The sequence below is a fragment of the Triturus cristatus genome, chromosome 2_2 (genome assembly GCF_964204655.1).
Source record: "Triturus cristatus chromosome 2_2, aTriCri1.1, whole genome shotgun sequence".
NCBI classification, from domain to species: domain Eukaryota; kingdom Metazoa; phylum Chordata; class Amphibia; order Caudata; family Salamandridae; genus Triturus; species Triturus cristatus.
The window spans coordinates 522,996,949-523,018,581 of NC_140582.1; the positions used below are offsets into that span (position 1 = coordinate 522,996,949).

At 43.8% G+C, this 21,633-nt stretch overlaps 1 protein-coding gene across 6 annotated transcripts in view; it reads right to left on the bottom strand.

The window, feature by feature from the left end:
• IQCM (IQ motif containing M) overlaps nucleotides 1-21,633 on the bottom strand; it is a 1,338,699-nt gene that overhangs the window by 947,404 nt on the left and 369,662 nt on the right. For all 6 annotated transcript variants that reach the window (XM_085641647.1, XM_085641643.1, XM_085641646.1 and 3 more), the window contains one exon: nucleotides 3,106-3,409. In XM_085641647.1, the coding sequence (XP_085497773.1) occupies nucleotides 3,106-3,358 (253 nt within the window). In that variant the 5' untranslated portion in view covers nucleotides 3,359-3,409. The remainder of the gene's footprint in view (nucleotides 1-3,105; nucleotides 3,410-21,633) is intronic.

A 21,633-nucleotide genomic window follows, 5' to 3' on the forward strand; every position in this document is an offset into this window, starting at 1 on the left:
CTGTTTTCCAAATCTCTTTCTAAATCTTATCACTCTCAAAAAGTGTTTTTTTTTCCATGTAATGTCCATTTGATGGGAAGAGGAGGTTTCTGAGGTGGGAGTTTCAGGCAAGTGACACTACTCGGGCTCCCTCTTTGCGAGCCTTCAGGGAGGATCCCTGTTCATTACTACCTCCACCTGACCCGGACTCTGTCCTGCACTCCCTTCCAGGCCTGATTATCCACTTTTCTACCACCCTTCTCCAGTGCACCTTATCTCACAACTGACCTTGGGCCCCAGCCCCATACCAAACACCATCCGGCTCCACTTTCATTGTTCCCGGAAAAAAACATTAGTAAAATCAGCTTCAATCTTTAAACATTGAATATAGCAGTAAATGTAATTATCATGCACTTTAAAGTATGTTCCACAGTTGCCCTAATGACCCAACTGTTAATTAAATAACCAAAAACAGAAAGGCCATGACAGGGCTGGCTTTAGTGCTGGTGCGAAAGTCTTTTTTGGTGCCCCACCAATGATTTCTTTCTCAGCAGATACCTTTACTACCACCCTCCAATAGTGCACTTCATCTCTCCGTAGCCCCCCACCACCCCATGACCTCCTCCTCAGACTCCCTCAGTGGTAGCCTCCTCCAGTGCCCCTCATCGCTCCATAGCCCTCCACGTCATGACCTCCTCCTCAGACTCCCTCACTGCCACCCTCCTCCAGTGCCCCATATCTCTCTAAAGCCCCCCCCCTTTACCTCCTCCTCGGATTCCCTCACTGCCACCCTCCACCAGTGTCCCTCATCTCTCTGTAGCCCCTCTCGCATATGCATTTTATTTGTTGTATAGCGTTACTCATATCAGTGTAAGGTGTCACAGTACTTTACATCACTCACATATTATACAGAGACAATCAATCATGCAAGTGTGTAAATCAGTCTACAGGGAGTGTCACATAAGCCAATGAGGATTACAAGGTGTAGGAATCACGTCATCCATGCTGGTGAGCAATATATTTTAAGATGGTTTGGTCTGGAGAAGCACAAACTCAGGATTTAAAGAGTACTCCAGTGGTTGCGGATTGGCTTTAGTGATAAAAATGTATATCTGCCAAAACAAACTCCCTTTAGCAACATTAGAATAATGAAAGACCAGGGAAGTTCTAACTTTATCACAACACAAAAAAGCTAAGTTTGTATGCAGCTCTTTGATGACAGTTCAGAGGTCACTGGCCTATTTTAGGATTGTAACTTCTGAACTGCAAGTAACACAAGGATCTCTGTGACAAAGGCAGTAGCCCACTGGGCTACCCACATAAAATACAGTTTATCTGCAATTAAAAATGACCAACAGACAAATGGCTGCTCTCCGCCAGGATCATAAATCTCCAGCTATCTGAACATTTGTTATTGTTGTACCTCGGTAGCAGATTAATTGCGAGGTCCAAGGCTCATGTTTGGGTGGGCCAGGCTCATCTTTGGGTAGACCTGGCCCACCTGGCCCACCCCCTAGAACCGGGCCTGATGAAGATGAAGGAGTGTTGTACAAAGAAGATAGGGGCTGGAAACCTTGGAAGTAAGGAGGTCCAGGGCAGAAATAACGGAGCAGGGAGGGTTGATGGGAGAACTTCAAGGGTGTCGGAGAGCGAGGAAAAAGAAAGACGAAAGAGGAGAAAATGGGGGTTCGGGATTAACAGGTGGGTCAACTCTTGCCCCTATAAACCTTCTAATTTCGAGGGTTATTTCCAAATCTAGAAAGGGATTTTCACCGGCCCTTTACAGACATAAATCTGTCTATTTTCAGAATGGGAAGGTGTTGGAAAATGATCTGTGAATACCCACAAATGGAATGCTTGTGGGTGTGCACAGTGGGATATTTGTGGGTGTGCACAACTTCAAGGGCATTCCCATCCTAAAACGCTCGCCACCGAAAGGAGTAGATTTACTCACCAAGAGGCCACCTTATGAGTAAATCCTTTATCAAATGCAAAACCAACGAGTTTAAACTCAAAAATGGCGTTTGTGCTTGTAAATTAAGGTATTTGTGCATACATCAGATCTACAAATGCAAATAGCTGAGGAATGAGGCATAACATTTTCACTCCCCTTCACTGTCTTTAGAAAAAACCTATTGGTAAATATTCGGTTAGGCACAAACTTTACCAGCCTTCTCGACCAACCCATCTTCCTACTTACCCTATAATGGAGCATCTGAAACTTTAAAGAACATATTTTCTTTTATGTTGACAAAAGCAGAAACAATGTAGCAAGAAATAATTGCTCATAACATATGCCTTGAACACTGGAGGTACATTTCTGGGCAATATAGAGGCCCTTTACACTGAAGGCTAGATCGCTGAGCAGTATGGATTTTTACAAGGAGCTGCTTTGCGACTAGACCTTCATTTTGCTGTGGTAGATGTTCTACTCCCGCTGTGTGAAATGCCATTTGATAAGATTCGCAGAACCCTGTCCCATTAATATTAATGGGGCAGGATTCTGTTCGCGAACCTCACGGAATGATTGGTGCATCTACTGATGGACTGCAGACCTCCACTTGAGCATACACATTCACAGAATGTCTACTTTTCAAATTTCAGCCAATGTCCCATAGAGGCGCAGGGGCTGGAATGAAAGAGGCAATCCGCAAATGGCATTTGGGAAGCAAGCCTCGATGCCTGGGACACTGACTTCACCCCAATGCTGACGACACACATTCACAAACTGAGAGCAGAGACTCAGAGCAGCTTATACTATGCAAGTGGATGCCACCTCTTTTCGAATGTGTTATTCAATTAGTTGTGGCCATAAACCACCAATACATGGCGCTGTGATTTGGGAGAATGAGGGTGGTGCCCCCTGCATGCTTCCTTCCAAACCGCACTGCTTCCCAAGGGGCACATTATGAGTTGTGAGGCCTTCAGCCACTCGCTATGTGCCTTCTGTACATAGTGACCTGTGGTCACCAAGCCTTTCATTTTGTGAATCAGCAAACACCCGGTGTATTAAGACCGTGCTTCCTTAAAGATTGTATTTATGGACGAAAATCGAACTTTTGATATCCAGATAATCTCAGCACAATGCGAGGCTTCAGCGTGTTACTGCACATTCGCATGCCCTACCTTCTTGTTTCGAAGTCTCTTGGGCATTCGTCTGCTGGCTCCTCCTGCTGGCGGCAGCATCCGCAGATTTTGGGAGCCATTTGTAAGAGCTGCACTTGGCAGTCCTCGCTCGTGCAGGAAGTCGTGTTGGGTTTTCTACCAGCGAGACACTTGGAAGAGGCTGTTGGGAATGAGTGTTTTCTGAATGCGCGCTGCCATATGTTGTTAGTCTCCTTGTTTTGCCTGGAGGGGCGCTTGCGGATGTCCTCTGCATGGTGATGGAGTGTGGATCGCGTCGCAGAGCAGGAGAACTGTCATCAAAGGGCTGTTGAAATAAAACGTGGTTGGTTTAATTAAACTGATCTCAGAGCGCAGTCAGTGTGCGCACAACACTACAGAATGAGCATTGTTGAAATGTGTACACTTTTAACAAACATTAAACCATTAATGCTATGTTAAATATAGTAAAATTGTCATCTTATTCTAACTTTTAAACTTACATCACAGAATAGAGTGAACAGCATTAAGCTGTCAGGGATTTCTTGGACCCCACTGGACCAATGCAAGGGCAGGCACACCTTTTAAGTCCTTCATCTCAGCTCTTGTGGCCTTAGCTCACTTATCGTGCATGATCTAAAATATTCTTAAAATGCAAGGTGGTCTCCATTCTGACCATCTGTTTGGAAGAAAGACTGTGGCTGATTAACGATAGACACTCTTGAAACTCCAAGTCTGAATCTTAGGGCAGTCCCACAGCAGAACGTGCAACACGCCATCCGCTGTGAAACTGCCAAAACCGTGGTGTGACCACCCACCAGATCAGGAGTTTATTCCTGGTCTGTTGGGCGGTCCTGCAGCAGTCTGACAGCGGCGGTCTGTCAGGCTCATAAAAGACCAAATCAGGCAGACCGCTTCTCTCAGAGCGTCGCCTGCATCTTTCTGCACAGCGTAGCATACATGCCACACCGTGCAGGAACTGGGGGTGCATATTTATAGGGTGGCACATCTTGTACCCCCCTGCAAGCACCCCCAGGTCCAGATGCACAAGGTGGCCCAGGGCCACATTTGTCGCTGCACTTCCATTGTTTTCATGGCAGTCATACTGCCCCATTGCCTGCCTCTTTTACGTCTTTTTGTTGTCTTTTTAACCAGCTGTTATGGTCTTTGCCTTATATCATTATATAGCTTGTTATTGCTTTATATCATTGCCTTGTGGGTTTCTCAACTATTATGTAGAGCGCTCTAAAACCCACTAGGGTCATGTTTGCGCTATATAAAACTTCCAAAAATAAAAATAAATAAATACCCACTAGGGTCATGTTTGCGCTATATAAAACTTTAAAAATAAAAAATAAAAAATAAATATATAAGCATGACATACAAGAGAACTGAAAGCAAAATAGAAAGCCATACAAACAATACATACAGAATAAATTAGTTTACAAATATAACTGTGGTCCTCAATTAAAATGCATACCAGCATACCAAACAGGAGTGTAGCTTATAAAAACAGTTTCAAACAGACCCAAGCTGGTATGATCTGAAACAGCAGCAGTCAAATAAACAAAGGCCACTTCAAAAGGAATTTACAACACCATTAGCAGGAGACAGGAACTGATAACACTGGCATGTGCCCTATGCTCACATCAGAAACATGGATAACTCAAAGAAAGGTCCTGCTATTACACCAGGCTCTAAACACAGAGGCAACACTAAAGTAATAATAGTATAAACGAAAAGACTGGCACTGAAGGGAACTACTTTGTGCGTGAATGAGCACTTTCTGAGGGAGCAGCAAATGCAGTCACTCAAAGTGCAGTTAGCCAATGGCTGAATTAGGGTGACCCATTTCCCTATGCTGTATGCTGTAGTGGGCAGAAGCAGAGTGTGAAAGACACAACAAAGAGAGATGTTTGAAGGTCCCTTTAAGTAAGTGTATATTAAAAGTATCATTTTAGTAAAATCAAAAGGTCTTGGCTAATGCCACAACTAATAATGTTAGTCAAATCAAAAGATTGTGGCTAACATCAGACCTAAAAAACAGTTTGCTTTGTTTAAATGTGATCACAGACATGGTGGTCTGCTGATCATAGGAGGCCACCACCCCTGTGATGGCCTCCAAGTTTTACAGTATTTTACAGCAAGTTATTAATACATCTGGCCCATGGATCGTGTTTCTTTTTACTTCCACGGACCATCTTGTTGCACAATTTGTTTTGTGCATCACATTTCTTTTTTTTGGACCTATGTTTATTAAAATCGATGCAACATACATTATACCAAGAACGATGTTTCCTGAAAAACTGATTTTTCGCTGATGTACTTTATTTTCTATGGCATTGATTGCACTTCAGAATAATATTTTGACAGATCAACAGGAACCACTAATATTATATAGAGTTTATTCCTCACTCGGGCATGTGCAGTGTATCAATCTTGCCAACGTTTGACCCGTGACCTGTTTGGCCCTCATCCCCCCATGAGAAGCTTTTGAGCATCAGAGGATCTTTGGGAGCGAACCATTACTCAAAGTCTGGCCTCCTTTAGCCTAGCAGGAGTAGGTGAAATCTGAACCCTAAAAGGTTGAGTACTCTCTGTTTAGCTTGCGAACTTTTACTGCTTTTCCACTTTTTGCCACACTTATGACATGTACATGTACAGCAGTAGGCTCAGTCCCTGCCATTAAAGAGCTGCATGGCTTCCGCTCATCTCTCCAACTTTCATTCTTGCCCAAATTTGTATTATGCTTGTTTGACATCTTTTTACTCATTTGCAGCCCCCCCCCTTGCAACATGGATTACTGAACGTTCTGTAACTATCCCCATTTTATTGTAAAAGCATCCAGTTCTCTTCTGCCTGGATGGTTAGTGATGCTATGTATCTGCTTCCATCTATAGACTCCGCCAGCAGAACTATCTGTACCATGGTCTAAGCACCAGCTTCTGCTCAATGTACCCCAAGTAAAAATAGTTCATCTAAGTGGTCGGTCCTTCCGAGACCTGGTGCCGTATTACGCGAAGGGCCCTGGGGGTGGAACAGCCAAGTGCACCCGCTATGTACATCCCCATGGCATTTTGGTGTTACCGAAAGGGTTGCAGACGTTTGTGCAGCCCCTTTTGTAACATTGATAGCACTGGTGCACATGTAGTGCCAGCGCTAATGGGACTGACCCCATGCAAATGAGGGAATCACTTTGTTTCTGCACTCGTGCCATATTACGGACGGGGGTGCAAAGACAAACATGCCCCTAGGAGATACACTATCAGTGAGCCACAAAAAGGTGGCAAACTGTTAGTGGGCCCCCTGAGGACAGCCCCCTGGAGGAAAAAGTGGATACTATGGACACCCCCAGACATTCCCCTGTAAGCATTTGCAGTCACTCACTGAACCCGCTTGCAGGGGGATCTCTGAGCACTCTTTGACTGATGTGCTGTCCCCAAGGCAGCACAAGTTCACGCCTACCTTGGAGGCAGCGCACTCATTATAATAGGGCACACTATTCCCTGTCTGCACCAGGCGCACCTTTTGAAAGGTGTGCATTGGTGCAAATTTGGGCTTATGTATAAAATGGGTCCTGGTGCCCACATTTTGCAAAACATGAGTATACAGAATGTTAGATTGAGGATATATTTTTGTGAAGGATTTTAATATGCTGTAATAATTGTGAATTTTAATATATCGATGTGAAGTGTGTCTTTTTTTTGACACCCCTCCAATGGCTATTTTCCAATTAGGGTATTACAATGGAAAGATGGAACACAGCATGGCATAATATAACGATTCATAACATTACAATTCTGCTTCATGTTTCGGTGGCGCACTAGGGAGATGGCCCATCAGTCGCAGAGGGTGCAATGGTAGGCGTGCACAGCAAGAGTTATTTCTGTCTTGAGCCCTGCTCTAAAAATAAGCTAGAGGTCTGTTAAGATCCACCCCAGAATACAGGCTCATCCTGCCAGAAACGTCCCCAGAAACGGGATGGCTGGAACAGCCGAGAGATGCAGATGTGTCAGTCATCAGAGTGGTGGTCAAAAGTAAAACTTCAAACTGATCAATGTATTAAAGAAAACGGTGCTGATTTGGCCATTTTTCACGTTATTCATTTAACTAAAGATGCAGGGAAAGGTAAGGCCCCGGTTTGGCTTGATGCTGCTGTAAATATATAACCAGGAAAGCTCGAGTTCCCCTTTTAATGCCCAATATCAGGGATAGGGCAGATGGAACATAAGCCCATAAGCAGTCCTCATCCATGCATACTGGTCTGGGCCATAGTACCCACAAGAGCAGCACACTACAAAGTGCTAGACTTAACAACAGAAGCTCTGTTAGTTATGCAACAGAACATGGGATGTTGTGGGTCTGGTGAGACATTGGTACACCACCGTGAAAATTAGGGATCTTTGATGGTTGGTTCCCCTGTTACACCCTGTCCTTTTTCATCATATTGACGGGGTGGTTGGCTGCCGAAGGCGTAGCTAGCTTAAGATATATTTTGGGAGGTTGTAAAGTACCAAAGGCTGAGTCCTGCCAGGTCTAGGTGGCAATGAAGCCTCTTTTGTATATTGTTATGCATTGCACTGCTTTCCGAATGTCTTATGTCTGGTTAAAACAAAACTTTTCCACAAGTCGATGTTCTCCCCACCCTCATTTTTCAGCCAAAAAATGTCAGTTTACTTTGAGGCCCTTCTAAATATCAAACGAAACTGATTCATGCCAATGTACATTTTTGACAAAAAGAATCCTCATGTCTAGTGACCAATATACACAGCAAACAAAAAACGAGTCATATGACACAGCAAGCTCAGGACTTGTGCCAGCACCAAAGAATCATTCTCATCCCATCACCTCTCCATGGGTTTAAAGTGAGCCCTACAGCCGGTTCTGTAGGTTTGGGACCCTGTGGTGGCTTCTGCAGAGCATTAGCCCTTTGTATGTCTGTACGATGCCAGATCTTCAGGAGAGTACACTGTGCCACCTCACATCAAACCTGCACTTCCAAAGTACCATGAGAGCAAAAACGATCAGTTGCAGTGGGTTCTTGGGACAGAGAAAAAAAGCCCTGGTCGCAGAGACTCCGGGTAATGCAGTGCAGCAGAGCCATAATGCAAAAACAAGCATTGGCATTGCCAATCGGTCTTGCTTGTCTGGGAACACATATGTAATGCTGATGGGCATTGCCAATGCTTGTCTACCTATTTAAGGAATGTCTGCTACTATTGTTAGGCGTGAGGTGACTCACTATTTAGTTCCATCCTCACATCGGATCCTTATGCTTTTTTACTTCTTCCATATATCTCTTAGATCCTCTGGGACTGCCTCAGTCTTTTGAGTTATTATTTAAGTACCACATGTAATAGCTGACGATCTGAAATCCTATTGTCCTCCCAGCTTTCTTCCTTTGCCCCCATGGCTTGGACTAAAGCGCCAATTTGACTAATGATGCGTGTCAAATCTATTCTACAAAACTACTTTCCATTAGTGTGAGATTCCCAGTGTTCCTGTCTTTCTCACCTCAAGAAGCCTGGTACTCTCGGCCTGCAAAAGCTTCTCTGCACATATTTTGTACATTGACATTTTATATTCATATTCACAACCCTGGTTGGGGCTTTTCGTTTCTGCAAATGGCTCGATCATGCTAAGCGGGTTGGAGTCTCCCATTGCCTACTGCTAAAGCAATCCAGTACATCTTACGTTCCTTCCAAGAATCTTGGAATGTCCTCTGGAGATCTTCTCTTCATTACCAGTGCACTCAGCATGAAAGAAACCTTGTTTGTTCTGATAATTTTCGTGTGCAGGGAGCATTGGATTTCTTGGTATATAACTACGGGTACTCTGAGCTCCAATCTTCCCATGCCAGGGGGACTCGAGCAATATAAATTGTTACATTTTGTTTTCCTCACCTTTTTCAGGCCTCATCCCTTGTATGCCACATGTCTTGGGTTGTACTGGCCCACCCTCAGTTTGGTCAGATGTGTCACATTTTTAAGGATAGTTTGATTTTCATGAATCCAGAACTTAGAATCGCAAAGTAGCCTCTGTTCAGCATAACAACATGGCTTCTAGCCATTGCCTTGAGGCTTTTGGTGAATGGTGGGTAGTAGCACATATGGTCACCCGTGACTACATTGAATTCCTCCTAACCTCTACTGCGTCCCTTGATTAAGGGGGCATGTAATGAAAGTCCAATATTTCCCTTGCTGATCATCCTGCCAGCAACAGTAACAACCATCTGCGTCCTGCGGCCTCCGGGTCTGTGTGCTCTACAAGCCTGCCTAATCCCACCTAGGACCTAGAAGTCTGGGGCTACTGGATTCCAGGTACCTGTCACCAGGCCCTCTCTAAAGCCCTCTGGAACCAAATGTGCTGGAGGGAAAGAACAGTTGCGGCAGGGGGAGAGCTTGTATGATTATAGAGTCCTTACCACTTGGTGGCTCTTCCCAACATAATCATTAGTATGTGTTAAAGCCCTGGAAAAGTAGCTCTATTCATCCCTACAGCTGAATTGAGGGCATGCTTCACAGAGACTTCAATACTGCATTCAAAGCACCACGTGGAGGTGTTTATCAATAACACTTGGGTTCTTCATAAGTAACACTTCTATCTCAATTTTTTTGGTGATGGATATTGCGCAAGCAATGCATATTATGATGTATTGTTAGTTCATTGTTCCATTGAGTGTTTTGTGGTGCTTGTGTCAGTACTTAAAGGCTTCACTCCTTCTAAACAGTGAGTTCTGAGGATGGTCTTGCGGACCTGGTGTGCCATTTGAAACTGAAACATCGGAAGTCTGTCCTCTTTAACATTATTAATGACACCACATGGTGCTTTCAGCCCTTTCATTTAAAGTTGAACTGTGATGATTTGTATCTAACGGACCGTGGTGTCTCGGACCTGAATGGTTAGGAGGAATTATGCGCTTCCTAGGATCCCCAAACCTAATGAATGGTAATATAGGGATCATAAGGTGGCTTCAGTGTTGTTTCTTTGATGTACTGCTGTATACAAAATGTTATTTGTACTGTAATTAGGTGCAATGGATATGATGTTTTGATGGTTCAATCCTTATAAATATATTAATGTGTATAACAGTACGTCATTGGTATTGTACATGAGTATTTTGTTGATGTCATTGGATAATCCTTAATTTAATTAAATTAGTTGAGCATAAATAATTCCTCCAGGAACATATATTTTTTGTAGATTACATTACACAGTTCCTTGGGGGAATACTGGGTTGCCCAGGGTCAATACCTATTTTTAGAAAGTTGCAATTTTTCTTGTCCTAACCAATTGGTGTCTGCAGCAAGGGTGGTTCCTCCATGTGCGCGGAGAAGCGTCGCCCCACTGCTTTCTCGCAGTACGAGAAGCAGAAGCATAAAATGGTATTATAAATACCATTTTATGTTTCTGCTTCTCGCACTGTGAGATAACAGAAGGGTTTGGTTGGTCGGTCATGCTGTAGAGCAGGGGAGGAGTGGCTTGCCCACTCTGAGGGCGCTGAATGTTTGGTCGGCCCCATGGCCAACCAAACCAGTCAAACGCACGCTCCCTTTTTTTTTATATTTAAAATTGACCCCCCTAACCCCTGCACAACCCCCTCCCCATGCGACCCCGCACCCTCACCCACTAGTAATGCCATCAGCGACTGGTCTGCAGCCTACACCCTGGGTCACATGTCTAGCTGGCAGTCGGTCTTTGAGTATTACTCCCAGACAGTGATACAAAGGGAAGATAGGTGTTGGTATGAGGGGCCATCTCTGACCTGACGTGGGGAGGAACTCTCACCTACCACATTTGCACATCACAAAGGTTCTGCCAGAGCACAATAACAAAGGGTTTGACACTTTTTTTTTGTGACCCTAGGCAAGCTGGGGCCAGGGGGGCAGGAAATTCCACTTACCTTTAGTGGTAGAAACCTAAAGAACCTTCTCCTACTTCAAAGTGGGCACCATATATACACATTGGATCCTCAGATCCAGCTTTTCTGTACACCTGTGGACCTGTGGAAGACTCAGAAGGACTGCTTTGTTACACTTCCAGAAGGCCCTGCTACTCTGCTTCTCTGCTGCCCTGTTGCCCTGCTGCCCTGCTGCCTAAGTGAAAGGACTGGACCTGCATCTTGGACCCGGGACCACCAGAGAGACTCCAAGGGTTAGTTGGCTGGCCTCCTGATCAGAGCCTCAGGGACAGAAAAGGCTCAACCATCCCCGAACGCAGGACATGGACTCCGTCGGCTGTGAGTCCTGGACCCTTGGCAGTTGGTCTTAAGATGCTCTGCCAGCCCAGCTGTGATCCTGAGAGCAGAACTGATGCAGCGTGATGCATCTCCTCACAGTGGCATCAGTACTGCTGCAGCGCGACCCAGCCCGACGCCGGATCTCAAATCTCAGCCTGCAGTCTTCTCAGAACCACCACTGTGCAATGCATTCTCGACACAGGCCTTCGCATTGCAAGCCCTTCATCGGCAGCTTCATCATTGATGGCGCAGCATTCTGGATCGCAGCCCCATGGTTTCTTTGGAACCCGCTGGTGCATGGAGTATCTTCGGTGCAAGCTGTGCATCACAAGCTTCTCGTCAATGGCATCCTTGATGACAATGCAGGACTCCACATCCCAGCCCCGCAGCTCCTTGGAACCATCTCTGCGTGACAAATCCTCGACATGGGACATCGCAATGTTCCACAAACCGGGATTCAAGGTATTTTGTTCAGCGGGCCAACTGGGTCCCTGTTTCCGGCCTGTGCTCCATCGCGGTCGGCCTGAACTTGTGACTTGGTCCCGGTCTGGCGTGAACAGATAACCACAGTTGGCACTTTGTGCTTCTAAACACTGTTTTCAATTAAAATGTTGCAATTGCATATCTCTAGTTCTACTGATGATTTTTGACATTTTGATCTTAAATAGTTAATTCAATTTTACTCTATTTTTCTAAATTGGTGTGGGATTTTTCTTTTGTTGTGTTTTCACTTTATTACTGGTTGAAGCGCTGCATAAATACTTTGCACATTGCCTCTAAGTTAGACCTGACTGTCTTTGGGCAAAGCTACCTGAGGGTTAACAAAAGGTTAATTTGGGGTTTGCCTGTGTTTTTCTTAGATAGAGATTGAGGTTGCTGCTTCAGTAGAGATTCACACTCCTCAACAAGAATCCCAATTCCCAACAGGTGGTAAGTCCTGTTACCTTACATATTGGAATGTCAAGTAACTAGGTCATCATCGTTCCCCCATAATTTTCCCCCTGGTAAGTTTCGGCAGGTCAAACCTGCCAAAAGTTAACAGAGAAAAATTCCCAGTAACTACCAATCAATGCAGAGATCGTTTTTCCATAAGCACTGAACTTCATGTGTTATGGCCTATTTTCAAACTGAAAAATCACAATATGGAATATTTACAGTTCTAGGTGAATACCTAATTCTGAGATATCAATATTTATTGAGTGCAGTAAATTCCTCATTCCCATCTGCCACAATTGTGATCGAAGCCATAGACAAATGCTCCGACCGCTCCTACTTTTGGTCTCTAGTAACTAGATCCGAACCTTCATGGGTGAGAAGACCAAAGACTCAATTCACAAATTCAAAACATGTACCTGGGTTCCAGCCACTATGAGACTCAGTAGCCTGGCGGGGGCAGGGGTTGGGAGGGAAACTAAAAAAAAGCACTTACCTGTTACAGCCGGCTGCCGCCTCTCCTCCGTCCTCTTCTTTCTGCTCCTGTCCTGCAGCAGGATACAGGATACAGGAAGCAGTAGGAAGCACCCATCTCCCAGGCTTCCGCTAGCCAATCATAATGTAATGCAGCGTTGTGATTGGTCTGAGTGCCGTGGATCAGCGCTCAGCCAAGGAATGGGGGCCTGGGCATGTTCTCTATGCAGGCTGGAATGCAGCTTGTATAGAGAATATAGGAAGGGCCCATGACTGTTTTGGGTGGGCCAGGAGGGCTGACCAAACAGTCATGTTCACTTAGGAGTGGGCAAGCCGCTCCTCCCCTCTGTCCTCGGAGCAGCCCTGTCCCACCCAGAAAGCTGGCGCAGCAGAAGGAAACATAAATTGATAATAACGCTAGTTATTATTATTTTATGTTTCCTGCTGCGGAGAAGTGGGGTGAAGCTCCTCCGCCTTAGCTGAGGAGCCGCCACTGATGAGACTTCCTTCGAAGACTCATTCATTGTACTTTGAAGCACATACAGAAGGTGTTTGGTGGGTAGTGTGGTAGCATCTAAAACTGAGGCCATTGAAATCTTGGTGGGGAAGTCAACTACATGGACCATACAGTGAGATGATGGCAAAATCCACCCCTGTAGGATAAGCACATGCACTGACAGAGTCAAAGAGTGCTCCTTTTAAATGAACCGTTGAGAAAGTCGAAGCCAAATTTATTCGGAGTTAGCTTAACATGAAGTGATAAACCACAGTTTGCCAAGGCCGTCTCTACGGCACCCCCAAAATCAGTTACTATACAATTCATTGAAAAATTACAGTTTGACTCTGCAAACGTTTTGTTGCAAAGCAAAAACTAAGGCCTTCATTTAAGTATTTAGGTGCTGAAGCACGTTGAGAAACTTTCATTCCTTGAAGCTGTGAACATGACTTGTCGAGAACAAGGGCAGACGAGCAGCAGATTAAATGAAAGCAAACGAGATGCCAAGCAAAACTTTGTTTCACTGCCAAAGGTGCTCCCAGGGGCTGAATAACACATTCCAGCAGTCTATGGAAATTACAAAATGTGTTTGGGTAATGAAATACTCCAAGTCATTTTCAATGTATGATTCAACACTGCGGCTCTCTGCTGAATTGTGCATGCTGGATTCATCACAAGCAGAGGAACGTGCTATTCTTTGAGAAGACTAAAACACCTAAGAAAGTAATATTTGAAATCACTAAGGATCTCTTATCTCAATATTTGATACATGAAATGTGCCTGCGGACACCTAGATTTGATTTATTAGATTACTTTACACCATTTCAAGTGGTAAACTCATAATGCAAGGTAAAATGAGGATGAAGAACTTAGTGTGCCGTTTTCTAAACACAAGGATCGCACACAGTCAAATGCTGAATAGATGCAAAATGTTGCATCTCTATACATGGGACCTGATTCACATAGTGCCTCTGCACTCGTGGCGGAGGGCGCACAGTCGTGGGGGAGTCTCTGCACTCGGGCGGACTCTCCGCAATGAAAATTCTCACTGCGAAAATACCTCCCGAGTGTGGTGACTCCCCCACGACCAGCGGCGGCAGGCACTGATCGGAGGTAGGGGGGGGCGGGTTGGGAGCCGGAAGGACGTGGGTGGTGGGGGGGGGGTCAGGAGCGGGTATGACGTGGGGGAAGCAGAAATAAAAAATAAAAAAACTTACCTTCTCACCGCTTCCTCGCCTCCTTAGTCCTTCCTCGCTCGGCCTTACTGGAAGCCCACTCAGGCGACCAGTCAGCCACTCACTAAACACAGCCTCAGCAGCGTTGTGATTGGTCTGAGTGCCATGTTTCGGCGCTCAGGCGCTGACTGGGGGCCTGAGCATGTTCTCCATGCAGACTGTAATGCAGCCTTCATGGAGACTGAAGTTTGCTGATGACATGTTCCCACTATTTGAGTTAATGCGGCCACCACGCAGTTATCACAGCACAAACTAAGTAGAGACTGAAAAGAGAGATGGCCTGAAGCCCTTGCTGCAACTGTGGCACTGATGACTACCACCTTACACTCTATTAGGTTTATTTTGGGTAATTAAGTGACCTGCCTGCGTCCGTGAGAGCTCAAATGGACTGTTTACTTCGTGTCATAGATGCGCTATTTGAAATCATAAATACAAACGCATATGCAAGCGGATATTTCCTTAATATCTCTGGCAAGACAAGCAACTGCTAAAGAAACTGATCAACATGTATGCAGAAGGGGAGAGAGCAGACATTGCTGAAAGATGTGTGATACCCTGTCTTCCAGGCAGGATATAAAATAAAATGCATCCAGAATCCACAACAGGTATGTGACCTATATGAGTATAGTTATTTATAAGGACCATGTAAATAGTGCATGGTTTCTTAACACGTAACCTCTTAAGTGTGGAGCCTGTGACCTCTACGTCCTCCAAACTACCTTTCTAGAATAGTGGATGTGCAGGTCACTCATGTCCTCACACTCATTACAGGGTATCCTTCTGGTGCCCATCCGGGAGGGATTCCCTACATATTCCCCCACCTAGGGCTGCTTTGAAAGATATTGCACAGTAGCCTGTGGCATTTCTTTGGGTGAAGGTTTCAAAGGAGAGGTACAGTTGCAAGGAAGAAATTCCCCCAATTGCAATGGTACCTCTCTCTAGTTGATTACAACTTGGATACAGCTCAAGCCATTCCCCTGAAAGAACCAATTATAACAGGAAAGATACTGTAGGAAAGGGGAGAATCTTCATTTTCCAAACGTACCTCTTCCTAGTAGATTCATGCTTGGACTTCTCCGGTGAAAGGTGATCGCCAAACAGAGATCCACGCACTAGACACCAGGAAATTTTTAAAGGGGAAGCGCTTCCCAGGAATAGCCAATTGCTTCCCCCACCTAAGGCCCCAACAGAAAGCACAGCTAGAGTCCAAGGACGTTTTGTGATAGAAAGGGTGTAGAGGTCCAGCACGTACTCATTAGTGAGTATAGTGAAAAGAAGGTATAGAACTACCTAAGAGGTACCCAGAGATATATTTAATCAGGGGCAGAGTGCGTAGAAGGTCAACCTACACTAGATTGTCACGGTCCGTAACACTTCCTCGACAATCTACACCTATCTGTTTTTAACCCTGAAAAAGGAGACCCTTGATTAAATATATCTCTGGGTAGTTTTAGACCCCTTTTTGCACGATACTCACTACTGAGTCCCTACACACCTGCACGCACCATCAAGGCTAAAAATAAAAGATCTCATCTAAAGAGTTCTCTCACAGGGCCCGTGGAGCATTGCGGTGCCAGCCCCATGAGGAGCTAAGCCAGATGATGAAGCATGACACCCATATGGGGGTATGAGGGCAATACCTTCCAATAAGGAAGACCCCCTCACTTTATATACACGCCAACCATATGTCCTTTGTGTTGGAACAGCCACCCCCTCTTGTTCATGAATAATGAAATTCTGTTTCATGACCGGTGGCCTCAGTATTTTGGCCCATGTTCAGCCAACAGCAGAAAAACCCTACTACCTCTGGTCATACATTCCATGCCAGTTCAATTGAATATGTATACCAATATTATGTATTCATTTTCTTTTATTTGATTTTATTCTTGTTTTACAGGCATTGTCCCAATAAATTTATCTTTTACCTACCTTGTCATTATTTAAAGCTACAGACCCAGGGTAATTCAGGTGGTGTGGTTTGCACCAGGGCCGGACTGGCCGTAGCGGGAACCGGGCAATCCCCCAGTGTGCAGCACGGGTGGGGGGCGGTTTTGGGCCCCTGGTGGCCGTTTTTATTACAGGGACGTTTTTGCAGCATTGCTGCAAAATCGTCCCTGTAACAAAATCGTCTAAAAACCGGCCCTGGCAAAGAGCTCGGCGGCACCCCCCAGGTGGGGTGGCCGAGCACTTTGCCAGGGCCGGTTTTGGTTCCCAGTCCGGCCCTGCCAATCCCATAACGCTTTCCTACACAAAAAAATCCTACAAAAGTCAAAGCATGGGCAAATAACTTGATTTTGTTGCACTGATGTAACAAAAAACTCTGGCATGTCCATCCTAATCCAAATCATATCTGCATTCCTGCCGATAAAAAACGGTTCCCAACAATTGTGGGTGGTCTTATTCCAATTAATAAGAACTGACCAAACTTGTGAAAATGTGAAGACCACATTAACACTATTTAGACTTCATACGGTCACAGCTTTGGCACATTCCTGGTGGTACGATAAACCCAGCAATATATGTGGAGTATCTTTTTCATTGAGAAATTAGCGGAATTGTAGAATTGTGGGACCATTACCATTGAATGCAGCAGAGTTTTCTATAACAACAATGTGAGAAAATGTATTTTTCACCCAACACCTTGACATTTGCAGGATATTCTGGGTTATTCCGGGGTGAACATTTTGAGGTCCACGCCACCCTGGATTTCTAATTTTCAACAATGCTCAGGAATGGTGGAGTTCTCTATATGCCAACTGACCCAGGATCCAAATACTGCAGCCATCTATTTTGGAAAGTAGAGGAAAATTGTAATTGTAATTGTAAAATATTTGTAAAACGCATGGTTACCAAAGGCATCCCAGCGCTAGAGGCCAAAGTTCATGAACTACATATCAGTTTATGGAAACAGGAAGGTTTTTATACGTTTCCGGACGGGGGATTTGATAGGCAGTAGTAGGTCTCCTTAGGAGCCAGTCAAAATTGAATACAAACACCACAGCTACCTGCATTCCAAAAATAAATTATAAGTGCCTTCCAATATGTTTCCACAGAGCGTTTAGGTCCTTTATTGTCCTGGGTAACAGGCGTACCCACAAATGTGAATTATTTATAGGTAGGAGAGTCAAAAAGCTGGGTGGTAGGACTTGTCTCTTTCTCTGAAGAATCCAGAATGTTTCCTTACAGAAATATCGGAATAGTTTGTTATTTCACCCAAAGCATAATGCTTGCAGGCATTCTGGATAGGTAAAAGTAGTGGGGCTTTACATATTGGCGTTGAGCTGCACCAACATCCCAAGAATCACACCTACTCCTACCCCAAGAATCAATTTAATTCAATAAAAGAAGCTAGATGTTTCCCTGCTGTGTATTGCAGCTTTTCCAGGTGATAAGTTCAACCATACCAGTAGGGTACTTTTTTCACCAGGACAAGTGTGGAGATGCTCGGTGTTAGAACATTTGTCATTTACTGCAGAATCTCTGGAACCTTCCCTCAGAGAAATGTGCATATGTCTTTTACAGGATATTCAGAGTGTGAAAATGTGATGGGAACTACACAAGCCACTACATCTCAGACTTCGGTTTTCCGGAGCTGATTGCCAAGCCCAGGGTGAATACGACAGTCAGTCACTATCACAATAATGTAACTTATCCAAACATCATTTTCTTTTTTCACATGGTCATGTTTTGGACCTTTCTGATCCTGTGTAATAGGCCCTCTCACACCTGAGGTGTACCGTTTTTATCAGAAGAAGAGTGGGAATTCGGAACAGTAGGACATTTATTATCTATTGAATTTCTCTTTATTTTTGGCTTTCAATCATAAGTCAATGTGTACAAAGGATATTTTTAAATACACCCCAAAGTCCTCTGTATTATGGGTAATCTCAAATTCAGAGTGGTACAAATAACTCGTATTTCTAAACCCAGGATCTTGGGCACTTTAAAAAATGCACAGCTTTTCTTCCTACACATTTTGTTTCCTTGGATTTTTCCTTATGAATTGATATAGTGTCGAAACACAATGAAAATTCATTGTAAACTGCAGCTCGATTGTTGGCTCTGGGTATCACGTCTGTTTGTAGTCCTTGAAATGCGTTGGGATCATTTGGAGGGTCAGAAGGAAAACCTATCAATTTTGTTAAAAATTGGGCATAAAATGTTGTATCTGACCAAAGCTCTACATTGATTTTTGATTTTAAAAAATTGAAATGTCCCTGTAGTAACTCTCACGTTTATTTGTTAGTCAAGCTTTCTTCAAGCATTTTAACAGAAAGTTCATATTAGACCGGCACTTCCATGTTAGAAGAGAGGACCATCATTAAAAAGTTTAAAGGTTAGGTGCAAACTAGAAAGCAACAACACAAGGAAAGAGTGGCGGGAAATGCTTACTGTGGTGTCAGCGGGGTGGTTTGCCCAGGACTCTGGGAATGTTCGTAATCTTCCTGCTGAGATATGTTTACTTGTAAGGAGCTGAATGCCCTATGAGTATCTTGGCAAAAATAGTTTTGGCTATTTGCTAATAGTCCTTCCAAAGAGTGCAATATATTTGTAAGCTAAATACACTGTCGCCAATATAGCATTTTGAAAGACATATAACATGATTCAAGTATGTTCTGTTAAGTAATCCACACTTTGAATCAAATGTATTCTAAATTTCTTTTCTCATAAGAGGCACACCCTCAGCCCTGCCTTGTTCCCATTTTGATCAGGCTGCTATACCCTTTGACTGTTTTTCTCCTCTAGGGCATTTCCACACTATAACCCCAATAATAAGTTGAGTGGGTCATTAGTAGGCTGTTGTTCCCACATCCAGATTTATTGGGTGTGGGAACAACAGCCCCTGTTTTACAAGACAGATAATCCACTTAGTAAAATCAATTATAATAGGGACTAGATTGCAGTCCAGACCTGTTTTCTTGATCCCACATGACCCTCAGCCTTGGTACGGAGGAGCACGTAACCCCTGCTAGACTAGAATCTCCCACAAGCACCCTCACCTTCTACCAACATGGTCTTGCTGTCCCCCACCACGCAGGTAGTAAATGTGATACCATTCAGAATTCCTGCTGGAAAACCAGGCCTGCCAGGTTATTCCCCATTTTATGGGGATACACATGTAATTGCATGGAGGGGAGCAGCTTGGTCAGTAAGATTGGGAGGGTGTGAGCTTCAGATTTTCTGACAATCAGGGCCGCGTATACTGTATAAATAGATTATACAATAATCAAGGTGGATTAGAGGGCCCTAAGGGGAAGTGGAAAGTGAGAGGAATATGGATTAGTAGGAGTACTATGAAAGAAAACACAATATTTTGTAAAATAACTAATATTTACTGGTCACTTTGCATTTGATAGCAGGGCCCAGTTATATAACTTCAGAGGCCAGTTTGGATATCAATCCAACAGACCCTCTTTCTTCTCACAAAGAAGAAAAGGTTTCTGCCACGAAAGAACCAATCAAGGTTCCAATGGTAAGTGTAAAAATACAACCTCGCCATTTTAGAGGTTGAATAGCATATTTTCTGAAAGAAATTGATTTCTATTTATCTAGATATCTGGATAATCTAAACAGTAAAATCTTTATCAAATTGCATTTTCAGTCTTTGTATCTGATCTTATTTCATCTTTCAGTCACAGACCATGGTCTAATACACCAGGAACATCTTGGAACGGAAGCTATAGGACCAACACTCTTAGACAGCAAAGGTTTTCTAAGTAAACTTTTCTTAGTTAAAAAGAAAAACAAGAAATGTCATCCATCTATAAATTTATGCCATCAAACGTTTTGTGCTATATATTACCATTTCAAGATGGAGGCTATTGTCGATCTATTGTTCACCTCAAGGACTCTCAACAATCCCAAAACTGGATGGTCCATTGAACCTTAAGGATGCTTACATTTTAGTCACAAATTGCAATTAACAAAAACAAATTCCCATAGTTCTCTTGGGATCAAACATACTACTTTACTTCTCTTCTGTTGGGTTTATCTTAATCTCCGTGGTGTTTGACTAAGTTACTCAACATAGTGGTATCTTTCGATTTCATTAATGAATAATTTGGGTATTTTATTAAACCAAGATGAATCCCATATTCTTCCTTTCCAATCAATAGAATTCCTGGATTTTCAAGTCAGCATGATTTCTTCCACCCCTCCCCCCCTCCCCATTACTAGAGAGAAAGCTGCCAGACATACAGAAGGAACCAACACATTTACTGATCCTATATCATAATTCACTTAGACATTTAGCAGGAATAGAAGAACTCCTTGCTTGTATTCAAGCAGTATTCCTGGGCCCTCCTCAACATAAAGCTCTTCAGCGCCTAAAACATTTTCATCTCAAAATAGGCTTTCTTATGGAGACATGGTTCTTTTAGATGTAGAAACAAAAGAAGAAAGTTCTTGGTGGCTTGAGTATATTTAGACCGGAAACGGAATGGCCATTTTCAGTTCCACTCTGGATATACTATTAGCATCTGATGCAAGCTTGTCTGGATGGCTGGCTCGTTGTGAGCAATTACCGACTGTCAGTGTAAGGGCTCAGAAGGATTCTCCTAGGCACATACAATTTAGAGCTGTTTAATTTCTGGCTCCTTTCCAATTCAACCTTTCCCAGAGGCCCATGCTTGTTGTTCAGTACTCCTTTAAATGGACACATTAACAGTGCTAAAGTACATCACCCACTTGTGGTTGCTCGTTCTAAGATTCTTGAAGAACTCACAACACAGTTCTGGGAATACTGTCTTGATCATCACATCTCAGATACTGCGGAGTGCATTCCAGGAAATCTCAATTTGATAGCAGATTGCTTTTCCTGCCATCAGACAGACTGCAGCAACTATCATATACACAATCTCATTATTGAAAGCCTACACAATCTTTGAGGTCCTTTAACATAGATCTGTTAGCATCCAGGACCAACAACCAGCTCTAGACACAGATGAATTTGTACACCCCTGGAACCCGTGTCTTCCTCATATGATTCCCCTTGTCATCATGATATCTTGCAGCCTTTCCACAGCCATGAGAGAATGGGGTCTACTTGTATTAGTAACTGATTTCTGGTCAACACAAGTATGGTCACCAGATCCTATTCAAATGACTTCAGACATATAAATAACACCAGAGAGAGCAGTATTGGCAAATGATCAGATGCACAAGTATTAGTACTC